The 23,061-nt window shown below is 42.6% G+C and overlaps 2 protein-coding genes across 2 annotated transcripts; both read left to right on the top strand.

Moving 5' to 3' along the window:
* The first annotated feature begins 5,202 nt into the window (after positions 1 to 5,202).
* Positions 5,203 to 7,984, top strand: LOC115589885 (cysteine-rich protein 1). Its single transcript, XM_030431056.1, has 4 exons — positions 5,203 to 5,351; positions 7,313 to 7,407; positions 7,514 to 7,568; positions 7,720 to 7,984. The coding sequence occupies exons 1-4, from the start codon at positions 5,309 to 5,311 to the stop codon at positions 7,728 to 7,730; spliced, it is 204 nt and encodes a 67-aa protein (XP_030286916.1). The 5' UTR covers positions 5,203 to 5,308; the 3' UTR covers positions 7,731 to 7,984.
* Positions 7,985 to 9,991: 2,007 nt separating this feature from the next.
* pi4k2b (phosphatidylinositol 4-kinase type 2 beta) lies at positions 9,992 to 23,061 on the top strand. Its single transcript, XM_030431055.1, has 11 exons — positions 9,992 to 10,605; positions 15,005 to 15,156; positions 16,059 to 16,139; positions 16,284 to 16,403; positions 16,541 to 16,672; positions 17,564 to 17,717; positions 18,081 to 18,154; positions 18,588 to 18,690; positions 19,881 to 20,014; positions 20,182 to 20,241; positions 21,670 to 23,061. The coding sequence occupies exons 1-11, from the start codon at positions 10,257 to 10,259 to the stop codon at positions 21,841 to 21,843; spliced, it is 1,533 nt and encodes a 510-aa protein (XP_030286915.1). The 5' UTR covers positions 9,992 to 10,256; the 3' UTR covers positions 21,844 to 23,061.

The following is a 23,061-nucleotide window of genomic DNA, read 5'->3' as shown; positions in this document are numbered from 1 at the left end:
TTAGGTTCTTTCCTTCTGCCTGCCTTTCTGTTTCCCCAAGCAGATCTAAACAATAGGTGGGACCAGCCTTGAGAACTAAGTGCTATACACTCAAAACCCTGCTGAGTGACTGAGGCCGACTCTGGAAGTTTGAAACGGTGTATAATGAGCACATCGCCCCCCTTAACACACGGCTTCAACCTTGTTTTTTTGTCATATAATACTTTGTTTTCTGTTATCACTTTGTTCCAACTCATCAATGTTAACACTGATATTTACACCTCCCATGTTTTTCGGTCACATCATTCGCTCAGATTTTTAGATTTTATACACATTTACGCCAAATTCAGCCCGACATATATTCAGCTCTCAAAGATAAACAGTCCCTATTAGGATTTAAAACACAGCATTGTGGGTTTGATCAATGATTTGTTGCATGGTGTGAGTTTGTGATGACTGGCCCACCAGCAGGCTCACAGTGTGTTACCAAAAAGTAAAACATTGGACATCAGTTGTCCCACTTTGGAAAAATATCCTCTGGTGTGTTGACAACCAAAGAACCAAGCTAGCAGCCCTGTGAGGCTGTAGGTTTGAGGTACCTTGATAGTTTAAGCTAAATGCTAACATCTGCATGCTAGAATGCTGAGTACAAGTTAGTTTAGCATGATAGCATGTTAACATGTGCGTATTAGCACTGAATAGAGAGTAAAGGCCAATGGGAATGTCAGTATATTTGCAGGGTATTTGGCCTATAAATGAAGGCACTGCACGCATTGGAAATTTGACCAGGGCTAAATCCAGGAGAGTCTGCAGGAGCACATACATGTTTGTGTGCCAAATTGCTTTGCTTTTCCATCTTGGCGATGTTGAGATATTTCACAGAGTGAGTCGAAATTGTGACCTGCTGGTGGTAGATGAAAACTACCAGATTTCAAAGCCGTCCGTCCAAGGGTTGTGAAGATAGTCCAGTCTGGACGAAAATGTTGGACCCGCCAATATACTAGCAAGACTAAAGATGTAATAAAAATCTCAACTTGGCCTCCGCAGTGTTTAGCCAACTCCCTTTTGGTAAGCAGCTCTTGAAGTTAATACCATCACAACAACGAGTGAAAGCCACTAGTTTAGTTCTTGTTGCATGTGTTTTAGTAAGATTGGCATTGTATATCAGCCCTATAGAGAACTGAGAGCTGGAGTGGCATAAACACAATTTATGCTACTGGCATACACATTCACACATACACACATACACACACACGCAAACAAAGAACATCCCTCTGTTTTTTTGGTTTTTGTACAGACTATACAAAACAACAAAATATCCCCTAATGCCATCTGACTGACCCAGCTACTCACAGCTACTAATCACGTAGTAATAGTCACTGTGCCATAATCATATCACTACATAGAGGCATGAGGGGACTTATAGGCTTTGCCAGATTAATAATGAAAAACAAGGACTTATTTTCTTGACTTTTCCAACCGCTCATACCCTAAGTAGAGGATTATAGCCTTTAGATCGGCTGACTCCAGAAAGGCCGTCACAGAGGGGGATATTTGTGGAAAACACACCCCCAGAAATGGCTCGCCACACCATGGTGCACAGCACACCAAAATACCCAACTGGCTGTGCCAAATGTGCACCAGAATGTCTTTGAAACAGTGAAGGGTGAGAGATTTTTTTTTTCTCCTTGGCTCAGTGAGGAATCCTTAAGCTGTTCGCCTTTCATTGACAGTCTAATGATTTAAAAAAGAAGCAAGGAAAAGTAATTCTGAAAACTGATATTTTCACATTGGCAAATGAAACTATCAAAGGGAAAGCGAAAAAAGTTTCTTCAAACAGGTACCACAAAGTAAATCACCATGTGGTCCTTTGGTTATCTTCATCTGTCAAACGTTTGAAACGCCGCTTGATTTGGTTTGCCATATGTCTTGTACTGCGAGGCTGATTGTGTGTATGCAGCTGAGATGTAACCCCAAAGCCATGTCATATTCTGGGCTCGGAGGAGAAAAGAGGATGCCAAGAACTGAAACGTGATGATGAGTGGGTGTGTGAGAGTGAGTGGGGAAAAAAACGAAGCCTTCCAAAGGCTCCTTTTGCTCCGTGTGTGTGTGTGTGTGTGTGTGTGTGTGTGTGTGTGTGTGTGTGTGTGTCTACTTTCATGTGTTCGCACATGTGATCAAGAGTGCATTTATGTGTGGGAAGAAGGAATCCTTCCAGCCGTTTTCTTTCCTGAGCCTCTTCCTGTGTCCCCCCCGCACACAATTCTCAGAGCCGGCATCGGAGGGTTTGGCCTCGGCAAGATCCAACCCACCAGAGGAGACGGAGGAGCGGAGCCAGTGTTTCTCTCCCTCCTCCGAGCTCTGTCTGTTTCCACCGCTCTCTGAATGTTACTATAAATCCTGCTCACACACACACACACGTGCACACATATTCCCACATCTCTCCATCCAGTGTGTGTCGGTGTATCTCATATGACTTGGCAGAAGTGAACCTTGCATAGGTGCGTGCCAGTGCCGGAATGTGTGTTAAGAGTTTTGGCAGTTTTCTCAATGCAGCTTTACCAAAAGATCCTCTGGGAAATGTGGTTTTAACGCCCCCTCTCTTGTCTCCTCTTGTTTCCTTTCTCTCTCCATTTCACAATTGCATTGCCTCTGTTTCTCCATGCTCCACTCCCCCTTTTCTTTTTAATTTCCTTTACATTTCCTCCGATTCAACCTGTGGAAATCCTCTCTGCTTCCCCTTCTAGCCATTTCCTTCTCACTCCAGTGATTCCAATCTCAGCATTTTGTTTTTTTTTTGGTGCATATTCACTATCTGCTCTCTATTAAAATCATGACATCATCATTTGCATGTAGAACAATGTAAGCTGCGGATGCATATAGGCCTCAGATCCAGGATGTAACTCTCCGAGCGCTGTCCACACACAATGAATGCTGATGGAGAGACATGATAGGTTATCCTGTAGGGAAGGCTGGTCAGATGAAATAGCTACTTGGTATTCCATCCCTCTGCAAAGCGTGACACACAGGAGAGGGATGCTGGCAAATATGCAAATGACGAAATACTTCATATATTTCATAGCCCTCTGAAGTTCATCAGCAGCAGAAATGATACGCAGACGTTTTTGTGATGTGCGAAGGCTGACTAAATACATGTTAAAACATCACAAATATTGCACACGGGTGTAATATATATATATATATATATATATATATATATATATAAATATATATATATACACACACATACATACATACATATATAGGTAAAGGACATTTTGATCATACATATTAGTCAAATAAATCATTGCAAATTTTCATTTAAAGTTCAAGTTCCAGAAATTCCCTCCTTTAACAGAAATACCACACTGATTTTTACTTTTTTTTTTTTACATTAATCCTTACCCTTACTGAGTTTCTTAAACATGGTTTTTGCTACCAAATCTTGTTGGTTTTCACTTGTTTTGAATCACTCTCAGGATTGTTTCTGAGTCAATTGTCTGTACTGTTTTACATCCTGGCCTTCAATAAGCATTGACTTCTTGATATTTTGTTTAGAACCCCTGTAGTTGTCATTATACTTTATTAAGTGTAACATTTGATTTGTATTTTGCTGCAAATAAAATAAAGTTTAAAAGTAATCCACAGATTTGGCATTTACTTCGGACTCATGACGGACGTTTTTTTTAAAAAAAATAATCCTTTTTTAATTTTCTTCACTGCATTTATTCTCCTGTCTTGTCAAAACATGGTGCCTATGTTTCCTATACTATGCAGCTCCCCAGCCCAGAGTTCGGTTTGGTTCAGTTTTCCCTCAAGCAGAGATGAGCAGCAGGCTTTAGAGGTCTGGTATGCTTAGTTCTTTGTACGTAGTTGTCTTTAAAGAATCCAAGAACTGTAAACACACTACGAAGTGCAAAATGAGTGGAGTTCCCCTTTAATGTTTTGAAACAACTAACCAACATGGAATGATGCATAAAGGCTTACAGTTATGCAGACAAGAGCAATTTTTTTTTAATAACGAGCTATTTACCTTTAAATACTCTGAGGAAATGTTGCTGTTTTCTTAATTCAAATTTTCGGTTCCACATTTTTACTTTTGAGGTTTTGTGACTTCATTAAACGATCACAACACTTCTTCCTCCACTGCTATCATGCAGTTGTAGCCTACGTCTCTTTACAGTCCTTCATGAGCAAGAAACAAGTTCCACTGACGGCGATAGGGATCGAAGCACACAGACGTTTGCCTGTCCTCCGCGCCGACTTCAGCGGGCCCTGTTCAGCTCTGCGAAGTTCATGGGAGTTCATCTTCTTTGTCCCCGCTGAGCTGAGGCCGGCTACTGTCTCCATCCTTGTCTCGCTCATCTCTTCTCACCCCTGTCCCTCCCCAGGTCCACCTCCATCACCTACCCCGAGGGATAACCGCCTCCACACACACCCACGCACACACAAACACACACACACATTGACACACCTCCCCCAGTCTGTCCCTCAACCAACCCAACCTCACCCTGCCTCTCCCTCTGCTCTTTGGCTGCAGCCTCTTTATGTGATGTCATTGAGGAGAAGTACAGCCTTTTTGGTGTGTGTGTGTGTCTGTGTGTCTGTGTGTGTGTGAGAGAGAGAGTATAAATGGGTGTATGGTGTGTGTCTGTGTGAGTCAGTGAGCGTGGGCGTGCATGTGTGTGAGTATGTGACAGGGAATGAGAGAGAGAGGGGGGGGGGAGAAGGGATCGGCAGGGTGAGGGAGAGAAAGGCACAAGTGTCAGGTTTCCCTTTTCAATTGAAAGGATCAACTCCTTGTTTTTAATCTAGAAAAGAGGGCGAAAACAGCAGGAAAGGAGAGAAGATAGCTGGGAATCTGAGCTGCTGACAGCTGTTTTTGTCCCTTCCCTCCTCACCCTTCTTTCTTCCTCTCTCCTCTTCTCCGTTCTCCCCTTGCAGTGTCACGGCCACCCAAAGCATTCCTATAAACATATGTACATCGACTCCAAAACGAGGCTTAATTACACGCCTTTATATCTGTTATCACATAAAAAAGAAATCATTGAGGATGCCGGCTGTCTCCTGTTTTTTTTTTTTTTTTCCGCTGATGATAGTATTTACTTCTCAAATCACATTTTTCTCTCTCTTTCCTGTGACGTCTCACTCACCACATCCTGGTTTTGACTTCACAGGACGCCGACATCGCTGCAGTTTAACGGTTTTCCTGTCAGGTCTCAGCTCACACGTTCATGTGCACTCGTACGCTCTCGGGGGACGAATTCACTCACCGCGCCGGCTAAAGTGCACACACCCCACACTATACAATAAATAATTACATACCATAATGGTAGGCTACTGTCCAATCTGTGGGAAGCCCGTTTACTTTGGTGAGTCTGACCTCTTTAATTTTTATTTTTTTTTACTCTTCCTCTGTCTGGCATTTTCTGTCTGTGCTGCTCGCTTATTTTCTCTCTCCCTTTAAGGTTGTCTGTTTTTAGTTGCCGCGATAGGAAAACGTTGATGAATTTGGAAAAAAAAAAAACAGTTTGGCCGTTAACACAGAACTCATCACCAAAATGTAAGTTCAGAAGATTAAAGGAAGGGAATGAACGGGTGAAAACATATTTTACAAAATTCACAACAGGCCTCTGTTACAGTGGACATGACCCGCCGAACACAGGTGTGCCTAATGTTGCTAACGATGGCTGCATTCCATTTAGATGCGCCGGTATTAAAGGTGCACTATGACAACACAATACCAATCTGTTTAGCTTTGTTTATATTTGGCAGAACCCTGCCACCATTCTAGCTCCAAAAACAATGGGCTTCATTCACCAATATCTTCTTAAGAATCTTCTAAGATTCTTTCTTAAGTTGTTCTTAAGAGGTTCCTTAAGATCCTGGATAAGAAAAATGCCACAATCTTCGTAAAATCTTCGTAAGTGGGACTTACGAACAAATCTGTTCGAAAGAACAGTTCATGAATGAGGCCCAAAGTTCTGGGGACCTTATTTTGTTTTATTACCTCAATTCTGTGTTTGAATTCAACCTTCCAAAATTACATAGTGACCCTTTATAGGACTTGTTTTGTCGTGCGCATAGTGACTCACACTGCCACTACTGACAAGTCAAAATATCTGCCCTATAAACGGGGCTTTGATATTCATGCTACAAAGGTTTACAGGTCTATTCGCCGATATATCTGGATCTTTTCTCTGTTTAGAGGACTAAAATAAGGCTTCTTTCTCCTTCTCTTTCAAGCACACGCGCACACACACACACACACACACACGACTGCATGTACACGATAACAACAGGATGTGGGTCTAGCCAGACAAGCTTGCACACTGCTCTCTGGGTTTCCTTCTTACCTTCTGTCTCTCTATTACACTCCAACCTCATTATTAGACAAACAACAGCACTTACGGCAGCCATTTCAAGTCTATTTTGTTATCTTTTTCTTGTATCGCGTGTTTTGCTTGCCTGTTCAAGTGCCAGCTAAGTTCAAAATTCTCTGATGTGACCTGGCCTACTTACCTCTTTTCCTCCAGCACCAGCCCTCTTTGGTCTAGTTGCACTGATGAGTGTAACAGTCTGTGTTCTGAGGCAGACAGTCGAATCACGTTGTTTCCTGTAAATTCAATGAAAAACATTTTTTTATTTAATTGCCGTGATTGTCCCACATTTCCAGAGTACCCAGACATGATGTTATACAAATACAATGTCCGCGTGCGAAATTCCGCTGACCTTTTGGACAAAGGAGACATATTGTGCTCATTTTTGGGTTCAGAATTTTTATTTGTGTTACTACTAGAATAGCATTACATGCTTCAATGCTCAAAACACACATCAGTTTTCATCTACTGTCCAATGCTGCAGGACTGTATTCCCCCTCTGTCTGGAACGCTCGTTTTTTTTTAGCTACTGTCTATTTAAGGCAACACTTCTGAATACCCACTCGGCTCTGATTGGTCAGCTCACACACACCTGAGCCAGCCACGCCAACAACAGCAGCTCAGTGGTATTAAATTAATTCTTGAATGACTTAAATTAAATTTAAATTGGCTGCTTGGCGTAGATTGGTGGCGTAGTGTGAGGTCACAAAGTCACAGAATTAAAGGTCGGGACTGCTGACGAGGCGTTTCAGGAGCAGTGTTTTCTGTGGGAGAGAGGAGCTCCTCTTGGTGTGGACTTTTAAAGACTCAAGATCTTCGACATGCACAAGAACATATACAATAAAATGAAGGAATGGGATAAAAAAAAAAAAACAAGATAGAAAATAATAGGTCTCCTTCAGATATCCCACCCTGCCTCTCTGTAACACAGCTCTCATTTTTCTTTGGTACAGGTGAGAAGAAGAGGTCCTTAGGGAGGGACTACCACCCTCTGTGTCTGAAGTGTCAAAAGTGCAACAGACAGCTCACAGCTGGACAACATGCCGAGGTATAAGAGGAGAATGGATGAGGAATTGTGTAGAGAAAAACAGTGAAAACGTGTTTAAATAGGAGCAGGATTTTGCAGTAAATATGTCCTGCTGGTTGTGTTTCAGTATGACGAGAAGCCATACTGTTCACACTGCTACCTGAAGATGTTTGGTCCGAGAGGTACTGCCTTCCCACTAGGAAGCACACACACACACACGCATGCACGCACACGAACACACACACACACACACACACACACACACGTGCAGGAAAGGACTGCACACACACATTATTTCTGAATGTCTTCCTCTGTGTGCATCTCTCTTGACAGGTAACAGGTGACTGCAGTGCAGTGCTCCTTCACAGACGCCAGCCTGAGCCAGAATGGACTGAAGCTGACACACAAAAGACACGCACAGCCTCTGTATTGGCCCAAAATTAGAAAATGAATAAATGAATATGAATAAAATTAATTATTTATACATGTGTGATGATCCCTTGATGTCACGTGAGTGTGTGATTCACTTTTATAATATGAATGGGTTTTGCATGTAGAAAGTTGTTAGTATCAATAAAAGCATTTTTAAACATCATAACGGCAGATTCTGGTGGATGTCTCCGTCTCTGTGGTGAACTTTGCAGACACTGTAATCAGGAGCCCACATGCTCCTGCTTTGGCATTCCAGAGTGGATGTATTTGCTCGCAGACTAACAAATCAAATCAAATACCCTAATCGCCGACAACACGCATGCACATAAAATGAAGTCGAGCCATAGGGTTGTCCCCCATCACACAGCCAGAGGAAGGGAGAGGGAAGAAAGGAAAGGAGGAAAGGAGGGAGGAAGGTAGATCGGATTGGTGGTTGTTTTTGGCAGAGTAAACCAGATCTTATGCCAGCAGAATCTGCTGGAATGGGTACTACAGTCAGTGAGGCACAGACAGATCTCACACACATACACACAGGCATTCATGCACACTGCTGCAGGGGCTTGTCACCCAGTGGTGGGTGAAGTACGTACGTTTGACAGACTCACACACACACACACACACACACACGGAGAAAGAGAGCGGTGTGCTTCTCTGTAAAGTGTCATGTGTCACACAGGTGACATTTCAGGTATTTGTCCTTGAAGCGTAGATGGATACAGAAATAAAGCATTTCAAGGATAAAGGGAGGCAGAAGCAGTACAAAGTGAGCTGATGGACAAAGGGAGAGGGGGCTGATGGGATTATTTAAACATCTAGCAAAGAGCTGGCACAGGGATGCCTGTGTGTCTTTACAGCATGTCTTTGAACCTGTCCATCTCCTTCTCATCCCCCTCAGATCCCTCCTTCATCCTCCTTCCTCTTCTGTCCCTGCACTCTCCTCCCCCCCCCTCGCCCTCCTCTCTCCTTCACCCCATAACCCCCTACCTTGATAGATCACATGACTGCTGTGATACCAGCTGGCTGACTGCTCATTTGCATGTGTTTCAGCTTCACTCCCTTGTTAGAGAGATGGGCGGCATGGAGGGGCCGAGATCTAGGTGGAGAGGGGCTGAGGGGTTAAGGGAGAGTGAGGTGCTCTGGGGGAATTATGGGCTCTCTGAGAATATAATGAAAAGAGAGAAACCATAAGGGGACAGAGGAAGAGTTACTGTATTACACCTGGCAAGTTTAGGAACCTGCATTAATCCTCCAGGGACCCAAACTACAGAAAAGTTCTTTCTCTGGTGATGGGTGAACCAGAAAACAACCACTCGTGGTTCTGAAATCAAGTTTAGAGACAGTCAGTGGTTAGGGCAGGAACACATGTGCTGGCCAAACATTAAGAATGACGGCACTCACTGAGGAACAGACAACTTCAAACTGGGTCTATAAGGAGCATCAGTACTGGTTTACATGAAAGGAAATTAATGAATGGTTAAAATAGGCCAAACGTCGAAGGAGAAGTCGTTTTGAGTGGCACTCAACACTCTGCACTGGTCTTTATTTGTGTATCACTGTCGACATCTAGTGGCCATAAAGGTTACTGCTACATTTCAAAGGCAGTCAATGAATGGACAGTGAACGCATCATTCTACTTTGATGAAAAATGAAACATTTTGAATTGTGACGGATTAAATAGCGATATAATAGTGCGGGTTGTGTAACGGAGCTTTTTAATTAGTAACACTCGTTACACCAGTAATGTTACGAGCACTATGCTTTGATTCCTGATTAAACCAAGTCTGGCTGCGGTTAATGTTGCTCAAGTTTTCTGTGGTGTGTTGTGAATTATTCATAGTGTAAGTTACCTTAGAATAGAGGCGCCGAAGCGGAAGAGTTGGCCAAAGAAAGTGCAACGCTGTTTTCAAAGCAGGCCAACAGGTAATCCTAACTAAACCTAGTGACTCATAAACCCATGAAAGCGGCTTTTTACCAGCAATAACGTGCCATATTAGTCTTTTGTTGACTGTTTAGGCATTTTTTATATAGACATGTATATTTCGCTGTAGCCCAGTCACGTTAACTTGACACGTGTGGACTGTTTTCACCGGGTGTTCTAATCAAGAGCGAATTCAACCGAGCAAAGTGCTAACGTCTTCAATTTGCGAGAGGACGGACTTCACACGGAGCACCTGAAGGCAACCTCAGCCAACGGTGTACCTTTGTGCGGCGCATGCGCAGTGAGGCAGATAGGAAGCAGCGGAGAGGAGCTTGAAGGAAGGATTATGTGGACATATGAGGGAGAGAGACCAGCTGCCTTCCAATCATTTATCTGGGCTTTATGTACTCGTGGAAAGAAGGGAGTCTTTTAAAATGGAAGGCTGACAGCTTAAAGGAAAATTCAATGTAAGTTAATGTACATATAACTGTTTGTTTAAAAAAAAAAAGGGGGGGTAACAATGATGTCAGAATGCGACCCGACAGAGGCAGCCGAGCCAGCGCTGGACACCGGGGCGACAGCGGTGCCTACTTCGGAGTGTAACTTTCACTCCTCGGACCCTCCGACGGTATTATTTGACAGGAATAGGTTAAGTTTGGGGCTTGCGGCGAACCCTGGAGTCGCCGTCCGCATTTCGGACTCTTGTGAAAGCGTCTTGACCGAGCTGGAGACGGATGGTTCCGGGGAAGAGGCGCTGTTGTTACCGTGCCTAGCAGGAAGCTCGTCGTCTCCGCGGGGTGTACGAGAGAAGAGGAGCAGGCGGAACAGACACAGCTCGTCGTCGGATAAAGACACCTTGTCCTCCCCAGGTAATTGCTTGTGATCGATGACTGTGAAATCTTATACAGGAAGTACCGGTGGATAAGTAGGCAGCTATCACAGGAACCTATGCTCAATAAGGCTATGTCATGAGGAGCATTTTGTTGTCGCATATGGCTCAGTGTAAGATTGCAGAGGTTGATTAACGTTACTAGGTTAGGTTACGAGTGTGGCTGACAGTGAATGCAACATGGTCTTCACTGGGAGTCAACCAAGGGCCCCTGGAGGGTCTGGGCCCTGACGTGGGGAACCTCAATGTTGGATATTAAGGATCAAAAGTAAAAGTTAAAAAAAAAAAAAACTACCTGGTTTCACAGACAGACAACTGTGTGAAGGTTACGAAAAGTGTCCTTACATCTGTGTTAGGCTGAAGGGATTTGGCTCGTGTTTGCATGGAGATTGAGTGTATCAACCTGTCTGTGTGACGACTCTGTTAGTGTTTCCAGTCAGCTGATGTAATGGCTGCATGTTATCATCCATGTGTCTGATATGAGGTGGCACTGGAACACTACACACAGGTCCAAAGTGCAGTTAATAGTCATTGGTTGCATAATGGCCCTACTGTAACACCCCCCCCCCCCCCCCCCCCCATAACAAACTGTTATGATTGACTGATTGATTCATCTTGAGTTGTTTCTTTTCCTCAATTTTTTTGTTGTTCGTAGAAGTTCAGATGCGTTTAGTGTTCAGGTTTCCTCCTCTCAACAACAGGTTAAAGAATCTATTTTTTGCCAGCCTTATCTGTTGCTATGTCAGTGTTGCATATTTGCATCGCCAGGTCTGTTTTGGACTATAAAAAGAAGAAAACATGGTAAAGGAGAAAAGGGTGATCTAGTCACCATGGAAGCGGCACATATTCTGACTTGACTGCTAATTGGATTTAACACCTCTCCCCCTCATGCCGCCCACCTTTCTTTGTAACCTCGCGGTATAGTTTCGAGCATTTTTGTTTCCCTTTTATGTTTACTTCCATTGGTCGTTCTCTCCCTGCAGAGGTCTATTGTCTGAGCAGGATCTATCGGGGCCAGAAATCTAGGCCACAGGTAGACGCGCTGAGCCAGAATTCGCGGGTGTTAGTGTCCCGTTTCCTGTGGCCTTTTAGTATAATAGCGTTCAGGTGTAGAATTGCGGTACCATTTTTATTCAGTGCATTATAAATTAGGAGCCACGCAGAGGGAGGGAGAGCTGAGATAAAATGTCATGCCAAGTTCTCGTATTTGAATTCTACCAATGCATATCTCACGTGAGCCGACCGTAAACCAGCCAATATTTGCATTCATATAATCTGCCAAGTCTACGTTACGCAAAATATGGTTTATCTTGATTGAGTTGCTTACATTGATATATTTATTCATGTATTAGTCCAAGCATAGGACTGCTATATTGCAGCATGTATAAACTTGTGTGTAAAGTTTAGTGTGGCCACATGTCTTCTCAGAGTGCAACGGCTCACACTGTGTTCACTGCAGGTCAGCGGGTCTCTCGAGCTCTGAGTGAGTTGCACTCTGCTGTGAAAGCGCTCTGCTGGGGCCATTAACTGACCCAGGGCTCCGGGGCCGACATTAAATATGCATAAGGCCTTTGTGCGAGCAAACACACGCAGGTCGGACAGGCAAACACTCTGTGGACGGGTACAGTGCGTGATGATGATGCTGATGATGATTGTGAGGACGTTGGGGAGGGAGAAAGTATGCACGTGTGTTTACTCTCAGCGGGGTGAGAAGAATGGAAAGAGGGAGACATCTGTGCCTCCTGCAGTCACACTACACAATGACATTATCGTAGACTTTCATCAACACGAACAATCCAGTGCAAGCATACATCCTCCATCAGGCATGACAGCTGAATAAATGTAGTGAATCTATTGTGGGAAATGAAATGACGATGATAAAATGTTGTGTCAGCGCTGTCGAACACGCGGATGAATTGTGTTGTAAATCAGAGGCATCTAGCAGGACTGTATCGCAATCTATCTTTAGCTCTGCGTTGACAGCATATTACACCCATATTAGAGTCGAGATGGAGCTGTTTTTAGATAACGATCAGCTTCCCTTCAGATCGACAGAAAGACACCTTCATGGCCACACTTTACCGTACAGTGGCAGGGTGGCAATAACAACTTGCTGGCTATACATCAACTTGAATGACATACCACACACAAGAACAGGGGATCACAGATAGCATGTCTTTCTAATATCAAGCATTTTCCAATTGGTATAATACAGTGTCCAGTGACAATATTATAAGAACAATACCAGGTATGTTAGCATTTAACACTTAAGACGTAACATACCCTTTATGTTACTCCAACTCAAGATCGGGAACGAAATCTGTACTGATGTAAATTGTGTGTGTCAGGCAGTGGTTTACAGTTAATGGTATGACCTGTTGCTGAAGTTTGCCCAAGTTAGTTTTGTTCTTAAAATCCTCTGTACTTAACTTTCAGGTTTACTCTTTAAGCAGAATTTTAATCATTTCATAGTATAAACAAGGCTTCCTGAGTGCCAATGTCGCACAAAACACAAGCACAGCCCAGCTGTGTAACCCCTAGCTCTATCTTGAGCTGCACCTCATGCACAGACCTCGAAAACATAAAAAATGCAGTAGTGTGTTTTTTTTCAAGAGGGAGCTGTTGGTGATAATACTGTGGCCGGTTCTCGGTTGAATGAAAACGGACTGAACTGGAAGACACAAATCACCCAACGTGTTAACAAACACAGTGTGGGTGGTAAGATATTGTAAAAGTCCAACTGAATACTTCCTGTCTCACCCTCGTCTACGGTGGACGCTAAGAACACAAACGCCCCACAGACAAGCCACCGTTTGGTTTGTCAGTTCTGGGCTACTGTAGAAACAAGGCAGTGCAAAACGATAGCTTGTCTGGGGGACTAAAAAGCAACAAATCTTAGTTTCAGGTAATTGTACAATAATAAAAACACAATTATGAAATAAGTATTTCATTTCTGCAAGTAGATCCCCCTTAATCCCACACAATGGACCTTTAATGTATCCAGTCAGGCCTCCTGGCCAAAGTAAACCCTGACATGTATCTGCTTTTGAAATAACTCAGGTCTCTGTTGTCATTTTTGCATATCTCCATCCTTCTATTCTCTCCTTCCTCCTTTTTGATTAGGCTCTCTCAGCTGTCTTCAAGTGAATTGGCTTCAAAGCTATCTTTGTTTCCTCTTATCTCTCTGTGACAAATGGCATGTTAACTGTCCTCACATCCCTTTGTCCATTCCCCCCACCCCCCACCCCCCGTCTGTCCCTTCATCTCTCCCCACATCCCACTGTGACTTTAGTGTGACTGATACAGAGCATATGGAGCCTTTCTGTCAGCTGACTGCTCTCCCCAGTGTGAGAAGGAGAGGCTAGAACATGCCATGTCATACGACTGGGCTTTCATCAAAGGAATAATCAGCGCCCCATATCCATTAGAGAGCAGTCACATCCAGATAATCATGTCAGATCTGCAAGGCAATAGCAAATGTTATTTTCTGACTGGTAGCAGTAAGAAGGTTCGTTTGCATGTTCCGTCTGCGCCTGCAATCAACCTGTGTGACCAAAGATGAGCAAGACTGTTGAAATGGTGATTCTAAATTGCCCGTAGGTGTGAATGTGTGTCCAGGTTGTACCCCACCACTCACTCCGTGTGTGCTCGGGAATACTTCCAGTCCCAGGGAGGATGAATGGTTCTGGTTTCCTCTCGCATACAAACTGTGAGCATACAACGAATGGTAATTAGAGGAGAGACAGTAGATGAAAAGATTGGATAAATTATTCGTACCATACAGATAATTTTCAGTTGGAAAAAAAATTATCAAACTACAAGTTTGTGTGGGGGCTTTTTAAAAATCTCTTCACCTTTTTCAAAAACTCTTTTTATTGAGAAAAAGATGACTTGAGGATTAAAAAAAAAAAAAAAACCTTATTAAGTATTCATACACAAATACATAATAACATCTGTAAATGCTATGACACAGGTGAAAACAGGTGATGAAATTGATTGGTTGCTGAGCCGTAATGATCTGTGATTTTAGCTTCAGACTTGCAAATCATTCCTCCAGATTTCATGTTTTGCTACCTTTCCCTCTTTGAAATATGCTTTCTACTCTTTTAACCATTTCTGTTTCAGCATGCAACATGTAGATAAAGTACCAGGAATCTTAACAATTTGTTTTTAGTTATGATTTTCTCCATAACTGTTTTGAGCAGCGATCCTGATGATGAGGAGGAATGTGAAGGGTCCTGCTAATGTATTTTTGCTGCATGACATTCATTTTTACCACCATATCTTTGGCAAGTGGCACCATTGTGTTGTAGATTTTGTTCTGTAGCACTCTCTGATTGCTTAGTATATTAATATGAGAATTAATGTTATCTTTGTAGGTGCCAACGGTGGGGACTTCAACCACTTCCCTGATGATCCTGAGTTTGCAGATATTATCCAAAGGGCAGACCAAGCTATCGAGAATGGCGTCTTTCCAGAGAGGATTTCCCAGGGTTCCAGTGGGAGCTACTTTGTCAAAGACCCTAAAGGGGTGAGATAAAGGAATGAGACGGGGAGCAGAGGAATGACTACAGAGCTTTTAAAACATTTTGAAAGCCTTTTTAATTGACTGCATTGTACATTAGGTTTTGTTTTATATTGGTGTAAAATTACATTCCTGTTCCCTATCCAGTTTTAAATGGGGATGCTACCAACAATTATAATTATCATACAAATTTGCATAGTTAATGGATTCATCAATTAGTCAAAAAAAAAGTTAAAATGTTGAAGATCATGAGCCAATGTGAGTTTTTCAAATAGCTTCTTTTGTCCGACCCAAAGACTCCACATTTATTTTAGTTAATGACGAAGAAAAGCAGCAAATCCTTAAATTCACAAAGGTTGAACCATCAAATGTTTGACAGTTTTGCTTAAAAATTATTGAAACGATGAATCATTATCAAAAAATGTATGTCAATATATTTTAATTCTATGGATTCATTGATTAGATGCGAAATCAATGACATTTAGCTTGCTGTTATTCCCCCTTGAGGTGGTTCTACACGGCCCTTGAGGAGAATCCAGAAGCTAACGCAAGTTGTAATGTTCACAGGAGGAGGAATCTACAGCAGAGACTGGCTGAATTATGCAGCCAGCGATGCCCGCATCGATAACAGATAGCCAGCATGCACGATTAGCCCGACATTAACAAGTTTAATGTATGCTACAGAGAAAGGATATTGATCTCTAACTTGTTAGCAGCGCCTCTGTCACTTTACATTTTCTGCTTATAACTTTACACGTCTTGCCTGTTGTTCTTTAATCTGGCTCTTTAAAGGTCTCGTAAAATTACAAAAGGATTTTAATTCTGTAAATATGCCCTTGTGTGTGCTGTATTTTCCCATTGTCTCAATGTATAATTTTTTTTTTATTTTGTATCTTTTCCTTCTGCAGAAAATCATTGGTGTTTTCAAACCAAAGTCAGAAGAACCTTATGGTCACCTGAACCCTAAATGGACCAAATATTTTCACAAGGTATGTTGTGTCTCATGTTTAATCTGTGTGTAAACAGTCTGAAGTAGTATAAGGAGAAATGTAACACTGTTAACCAGCTTTTTATAAAAAACAATATTCTCAAGGCTTCCTGGTCACCCGCGTTCTCTCTCCTTCTGTCATTAGCTGTGCTGTCCGTGTTGTTTCGGCCGAGGCTGCTTGTTGCCTAACCAGGGTTACCTCTCTGAAGCTGCTGCCTCACTAGTTGACACCAAGCTTGGCTTGGGAGTGGTGCCCAAAACGAAGGTGGGCCGTCTGAGTGCATGCACGTTCTTCCTTTTAAAGTTTTTTCACCCTTTTTTTTGCTGTATGAGAAGTTATTGCGCAGCAGTCACAAGATAAAACTAAACCGGTGTTAACTGAGTATCTCCTCCTTTTATCAGGTGGTGTATCTGGCAAGCGAGACGTTCCACTACAGCGCCATCGACAGAGCCAAATCCAGGGGGAAGAAGTACGCCTTAGAGAAAGTCCCCAAGGTGGGACGACGCTTCCACAGAGTGGGCCTCCCACCCAAGGTAACAGAGAGCGGTAACCTTCTACTGTCTACTGTCTCTAGCTTTTAGCTGTTTTGTGTCAAGGTTAAGCATCAGCTGGAGAGTCTGTTATTACTCCTCCTGTGTGATACATTCCACTAGCTTTTCTTTCTCTTTGTTCCATGTTACTGAGTGAAACACATACTAGCTTCGTTTTGAGAAAAATAACAATAAAATCATCTTTTTTGTTTTCAACACATTTAAACAATTTCTTCCATGGGCCTTTTTATATTTTATATATACACGGTCTGCTGTATCATCATTATGTTATAAAAGAGCTGTTGTCTCAATGTGTGGAGGACTCAGAATAGCTGCTGATGCAGCCTTGGCAGAGGACAGTATGAGGAATCGTGCCACACTGCCTGACGTGTGTGTTCCCTGAAAAGATAAAACAAGGTTTATTCAAATAAATGGGTCAGAGAAAGAATAAATGTCATCTCTGCTTTGAAATGTGTTCTTTTACCAGGCTCTTCTTCAAACAGTGACTGGGTATTCCTATCTCTTTCATATTGTACTGTACTCACACTCAGGGCCAGCTTTGACATTTAATCAAAAACAACACAAACCACGCATTATGTTTCTGCAGCTCCCTGTTTGTCATCTGAGGCAGCCTTCAACGTGATCGATAGCTTTGTAGACGCTGCGAGAAAGTGACAGAAAAAATCTGATCAGGAAGTAGAATGAGGAAGTTGGCTTAAGTTTTCAACAGTCATGTAATGAGGACATTTTGGCCTGTTGACATCACAATTTCCCTTGTTGCATCACTGCACCACATGGCCTCATTTCCATACAATCAAACTAGCCTCTACAAACACCGAACGCCGCAGTGCAATGTTTATTTTTATGCAAATGTGATGTGTTGTGTGTTTGCAGGTGGGCTCATTTCAGCTGTTTGTGGAGGGTTACCATGAGGCGGACTACTGGCTGCGGCGCTTCGAAGCAGAACCTCTACCCGAGAACATCAGGAAGCAGCTGCAGTCCCAGTTTGAGCGGCTGGTAGTGTTGGACTATGTTATTAGAAACACAGGTGAGGGTGTGTCTGTGTTGACATGCAAGTAGTGTTTACTGAATGTAAACACAGCTTTGTACAGTCCATTAGTCCAACTTCATGACATTCACTTTTCCTTTAATTCTGGATTGAGAATTGTAGGACACAAGCCATTTACAGCCATTGTCACCAGTGTTCTCTTGAGTTTTCATTGTTGTTTGTAGACATTGTTCACATTTTTGCAGGCTAGCGTGTCATAATTAAATTGACGCCCGTCGTCACGGCCAATTATTTTAACAGCTTTGTGATTGTACTCTCTTTTCCCAGCTACGTATGTTCATATGGAAACTTCTTCTCACGCTACGCTCCCTTACTTTCGTTTTCTATTCATTTCCTCCTCAGATCGAGGGAATGACAACTGGTTGATCAAGTATGAGAAGCCAGGGGAAGGAGGAGGAGGAGAAGATGGGCAAAAGGTGAGGTTCAAGCAGCATGTAATTAAGGTTTGCTCACATTCATTATATAACAAGCTCTCACCCTGCTTTAGGCTTTGAGCTGCAGTAAAGTTGGTAGGACGCACACATAACAAAGCTTGAACAAACACACACACCTGTGTACTTGCAACAGGACACACAGGGCCCCATACACACAAACAATAGCTTGGACATGGCAGGTCTGGAACAACCCAGTGCCCCTGTGACTTTGCTCGTTACAGCAGCCAGAGCACTATCTGACTCCCTGTCATCAGTCATTATTTGCCGTGTGCTGATTAATGAGCAAAGGTTGTCATCTCTCTGTCCAATTAATCAGGCCTTTGGACAGTGATCAATAACTGGTCATCGGTCATTAATCATTCAGTCAGTTGGTGGTGGTGACGTCTCTGATCCTTTCTCTCTCTCCTCACTGTAGGATGCAGAGTGGAGAGAGAGCAGCTCAGACTCCTGCATCAAGATAGCGGCAATCGACAACGGCCTGGCCTTCCCCTTTAAACATCCGGACGAATGGAGAGCCTGTACGTTGGTCTCTTTCCTCCCTCATCTGTCATCCTTCATGTTCTGTCTTCACTACTCACTGTCTCTGTCAACACATTGTCCTCACTAATAATGGTGTGAACAGTGGATCTAGACTTTCACCCTGGAGAAAAATAGGAAAAATATCAAATGGCTGTAACAAGCAACCAGAGAAGAATATGACAAAAGTATTTAAATCACAATGATAACAACAGTAAAAGTTTTTAACACGAGAGAAAAGTTTTAGATTACTTTAGTTTGTCACTCTAAAGCTGTACATAATCAGGCCTGTGAACATTACAGAAATTGTTTGAATATTTGGGAAAATGCTCTTGTTTGCATCCTTGCTGAGATTCATATTAGAAGGTTGATACAGCTGTCATATGTTCTCTAAATGTTAAGCCTAGAGTCGGCAAACAATTAGCTTAACTTAGCAATAAAACTGGAAACAGGAGGAAACGGCTAGCCTGGCTGTTTTCATCGCCAAAAGACATGCATGTAAAATCTGTTGTAAAAGTACAACATTTTGTGATAATTGAGCTCTGGTAGTGCAAGTAGTTGTATTTAATTACCTTCAAATTGTTTCATGTTAGTGTTTGTGCTGAGCCAACCAGCTACTAAGTGAATACACTTATTTTTCCTTTTGATATCCCATCCACCAAATGGCTTAAAACGGATTATTTACCTTTCATTTTCTGCCTAAAGAGTCTCTCTAGATCCTCGTTTGAGCATCTTCTGGCTAAGAAACAAAAGGTTGTTTACAGTACAAAGCAGTAACATAACAAGACAATGTACACTTGCAACAGAAATTTGGGATTAGGGAGTTCATTATTATCTGTTGAAACAATTAAATCATCTGTATCTGTATCTGTATCTGTACGTGGAAAAGCCAGAGCTTACCCCAGAAGTGAGTTGTGCTTAAACCAGAATTGAACAGGACGACAGGAAGTTGAGTTAAGCCTGAAATCGATATGGGCTGATCAGAAGTTCTTATTTGTGTTATTTTCAGAACAGCCTCAGCCTTGAATTTCAGATCCATGTTTTGATCACAACCGGTCTTTCTCAACCCTCAACAAATTGTTTGGGAGTAAGGCTGTGACTGTGGTGTCAGGTGAAGGTTGTTTCCTGTCACGCAGAGCGCTGTGAGGGTTGTGTGTTGTGATCATGACAAACTGTCCTGTTTGCCCATCAGATCCGTTCCACTGGGCATGGCTCCCCCAGGCTAAGGTGGCCTTCTCCCAGGAGACCAGAGACCTGGTCCTGTCCCGCCTCTCTGACATGAACTTTGTCCAGGACCTCTGTGAGGACCTCTATGAGATGTTCAAGGTAGAAGAAGCCTCATAACTTTCCTCTTCTCTCCTTTCTTCCTCTGTTAATGCAGATTAAAATGAGTCTTCTGTAATAGTCATGTGAACAAACAGCTCTCTAGCAGCAAAGTGACATGTGTGGAGACACAGAACACCCACTAACATGAATCATGTCTTTCTCTTCAGACGGATAAAGGCTTTGACAAAACCATGTTTGAGAGACAGATGTCTGTCATGAGGGGACAGGTGGGCATTTTTGTTGTTCCTATCAGTACTTTCTCTTTTTCTTCATTATGTCCTCTTTTTAGTTCTTTCCTTTTTTATCCTACCTCGCTCTCTTTTCTCTGCCCCACTTTCAGTCACTTCATGTTTTGCTCCCATTCTGACCTAGTTTCTCACCCTCCAGCCATGTCTGCTGCCCTGCTTCACCTTTCCTTTTGGATTTATAACCACTGAGTGTGTTACAATGATTACAATGGCCAAAGATGGACAATTACATCCATATAAGAAGTCCCTTGTTCACGTAGTGCTAACACTGTGGTGTTACAGAGATGCCCCAACCATACGAATCATATTCTACAGATGTGAGGGGAAATGCTTGTCTGGTTGAAACAATCACATTCAGATCAGTTTATGTATTTTTCAGTAAAAAGAAAAAATAATAATAATGAAAAGAAAAAAAATTTACATTCCCACTTCCCACTTGTGAGACCATATCTGTGAAAATATCTGCAATATTATCATTATTTATTTCATTTTTATCGAATTTTTTTCTGCATATCAATCAGCTCCAGTTCTCATAATTTACCGTCACCAGTGTTGCTGTGATTAGACAGAACATTAGACATTAGACATGAACTTGCTTCAGGTTGGCCTCAGAGACGCTCAAGAATAACCAATGCACCAGGATCAAGAATAAAAACTCACCTATCCTTTTTTATCCATACTTGCCAACCTTCCTGATTTTCCCTGACGGCTCCAGTTTGTTTCATTTCCCTCTCCTGGTTTCCTTCAGGGGTTCCCAATTCTCCCACATTCGCCAACTTTTTTCCCCATTGTATTTATCACAGCCTGTTTCTGGCACTGTGCAGCGTGTAGTCTGCTGTTATGTTGCGCCTCCTCCTCCTCAGTGAGTGGGAGATGGACAGAGAAATGGATAAGAGAAATAAATATTCAAGCAAATTTCAGATGTCCTGGAAAGAAGCCTTCATGCCTCTATTTGGAGAGTTAAAAAGGAGAGGGGGGGCATGCATTTCATATATTCTGCCCCGTCGATTTTTCTGTCGATCACAGGGGTCGTGCCAATGTCAGTAACCATTGGGAAGCTGCCAAACCACAGGCCAGTTGTTGGCAAAGATTCTCTGAGGGCAAAAAATGAATGAATTAATAAAAACGGATGAATATTCATTTATGCTAGAGATTTTAGCACGTTCAAGCCAGAGGGGTGAATTATTCTGTATTCTTTTCTGAGAATTAAAAGTAAAAAAATGCCCTACAGTGAACTCACAATGTAGTTTTTTTTTTCTGTGGGAGGATCCCCAGAACCCCCCTCAAAATCCTCCCAATTTTTGAAATCTCAAGATTGCAAAGTTTGGCATTATCTCACGTCTCATTTACAGCGCATGGTTTCTGCATGTCTGCGTTTCATACATGATGAAACCTGTTTGTCACCAGGTGCTGAACCTGACCCAGGCACTGAAGGACGGGAAGAGCCCCATCCAGCTGGTTCAGATGCCCCGGGTGGTAGTGGAGCGCAGCCGATCAGGCGGCCAGGGACGCGTGGTCACACTCGGCAACGCCTTCACACAAACCTTTCACTGCAAGCGTCCCTTTTTCTCCTCTTGGTAGTGAGAGACGGGTGAGGAAGAAGAACCGAAGAGAGACGCCTGCAACAGATCTGTTTTTTTTTATCCGGAGGTCGGGAAGCGAGAAAATGTGAATATTTCCTTGGTGAGAAGACAAATGTAGAGAAAAGACATAATGACAGAAAGTGAGAAAGAAGAATTTGCACTCCTGAAAATTCCTCATTTTGTGAAGAGAACAGAGGAGCATGGGAGCTGGGGGAGATTTACATACCAGTGTCTCCCAGAGACCTTGGGGCTGTTTGTGGTTACCATGGTGACTTGATTGGATAATCGGCTTTTCCACAGAGGTGGGCTTTGTTTATTGTTAGGAAGCAGATAAGATTTTTTTTTTTTTTTTTTATACCCACCCAAAGTACCTAATGAAGTAGTCTCCTGCAAGGTCTCGTAGTGGGGCTAATGGCCAAAGAACAAGCACTTACAAACCACAAACCAATAGAACTGTGGTCCACAAGTGTTTGGGAAACTAAAGGACTGGTTTCACAGAGCGCTCCAGATAGTGATTTATTTATTTTTTTTTGATCTAGGACAGTGTTGGTCCTGGCCTGGAAAAAAAGTCTAAAAATATTTGCTTTGCCTTGTAGGATTACTTATTAAAACATAGATGTGCACTTGCACTGCTGGAAGTGTTTGACTAGTGCGTCATCGCCGGGTCAAACAGCTCTTTACCCAGTGTTGGCTTTCAGAACCACATCTGTTGAACAAACACAAACTCAGTGTCTTCAACTCTCACTACTGCCAAAATCTGTTAGTGGAAGGAATATTTAAAAAGCCTCAAGAAGAGAATATTGTCGAAACTTGAATATGAAGTCCGGAGGAGGAGGACGAGTAATAAACACGTTGCTTGAATGTAATCTGTTTACGGTTTCTATACAGACTCTTGCTCCTAAACATTTCAGTATGAGTGGCTGCTGTCAAAAAAATTCGACTTTTCTCATAACAATGAATGTATTTGTTGTATGACTTGTATTTAATTGCTGGCAAGCAGCTTTCTCTTGAACCTCGTGGTACGAGGGACGTGCCTCGTCCCTCCCCACTCGTTACACGAGAAGGAAAAACAAAACAGAGGACAACGTTTCACACTTGCTCGATGCTGTTGTGTTTTCTTATGTATGCATCTTGAAATTTCTATTCCAACTCAATGATTGTATGAGGGAAAAATTGTATATTTAACAGATGAAAAATAAAATTTGGGAAATTTGAA

The sequence above is a fragment of the Sparus aurata genome, chromosome 1 (genome assembly GCF_900880675.1).
Source record: "Sparus aurata chromosome 1, fSpaAur1.1, whole genome shotgun sequence".
Classification (NCBI taxonomy): Eukaryota; Metazoa; Chordata; class Actinopteri; order Spariformes; family Sparidae; genus Sparus; species Sparus aurata.
This window is presented reverse-complemented; position numbering and strand designations above follow the sequence as displayed.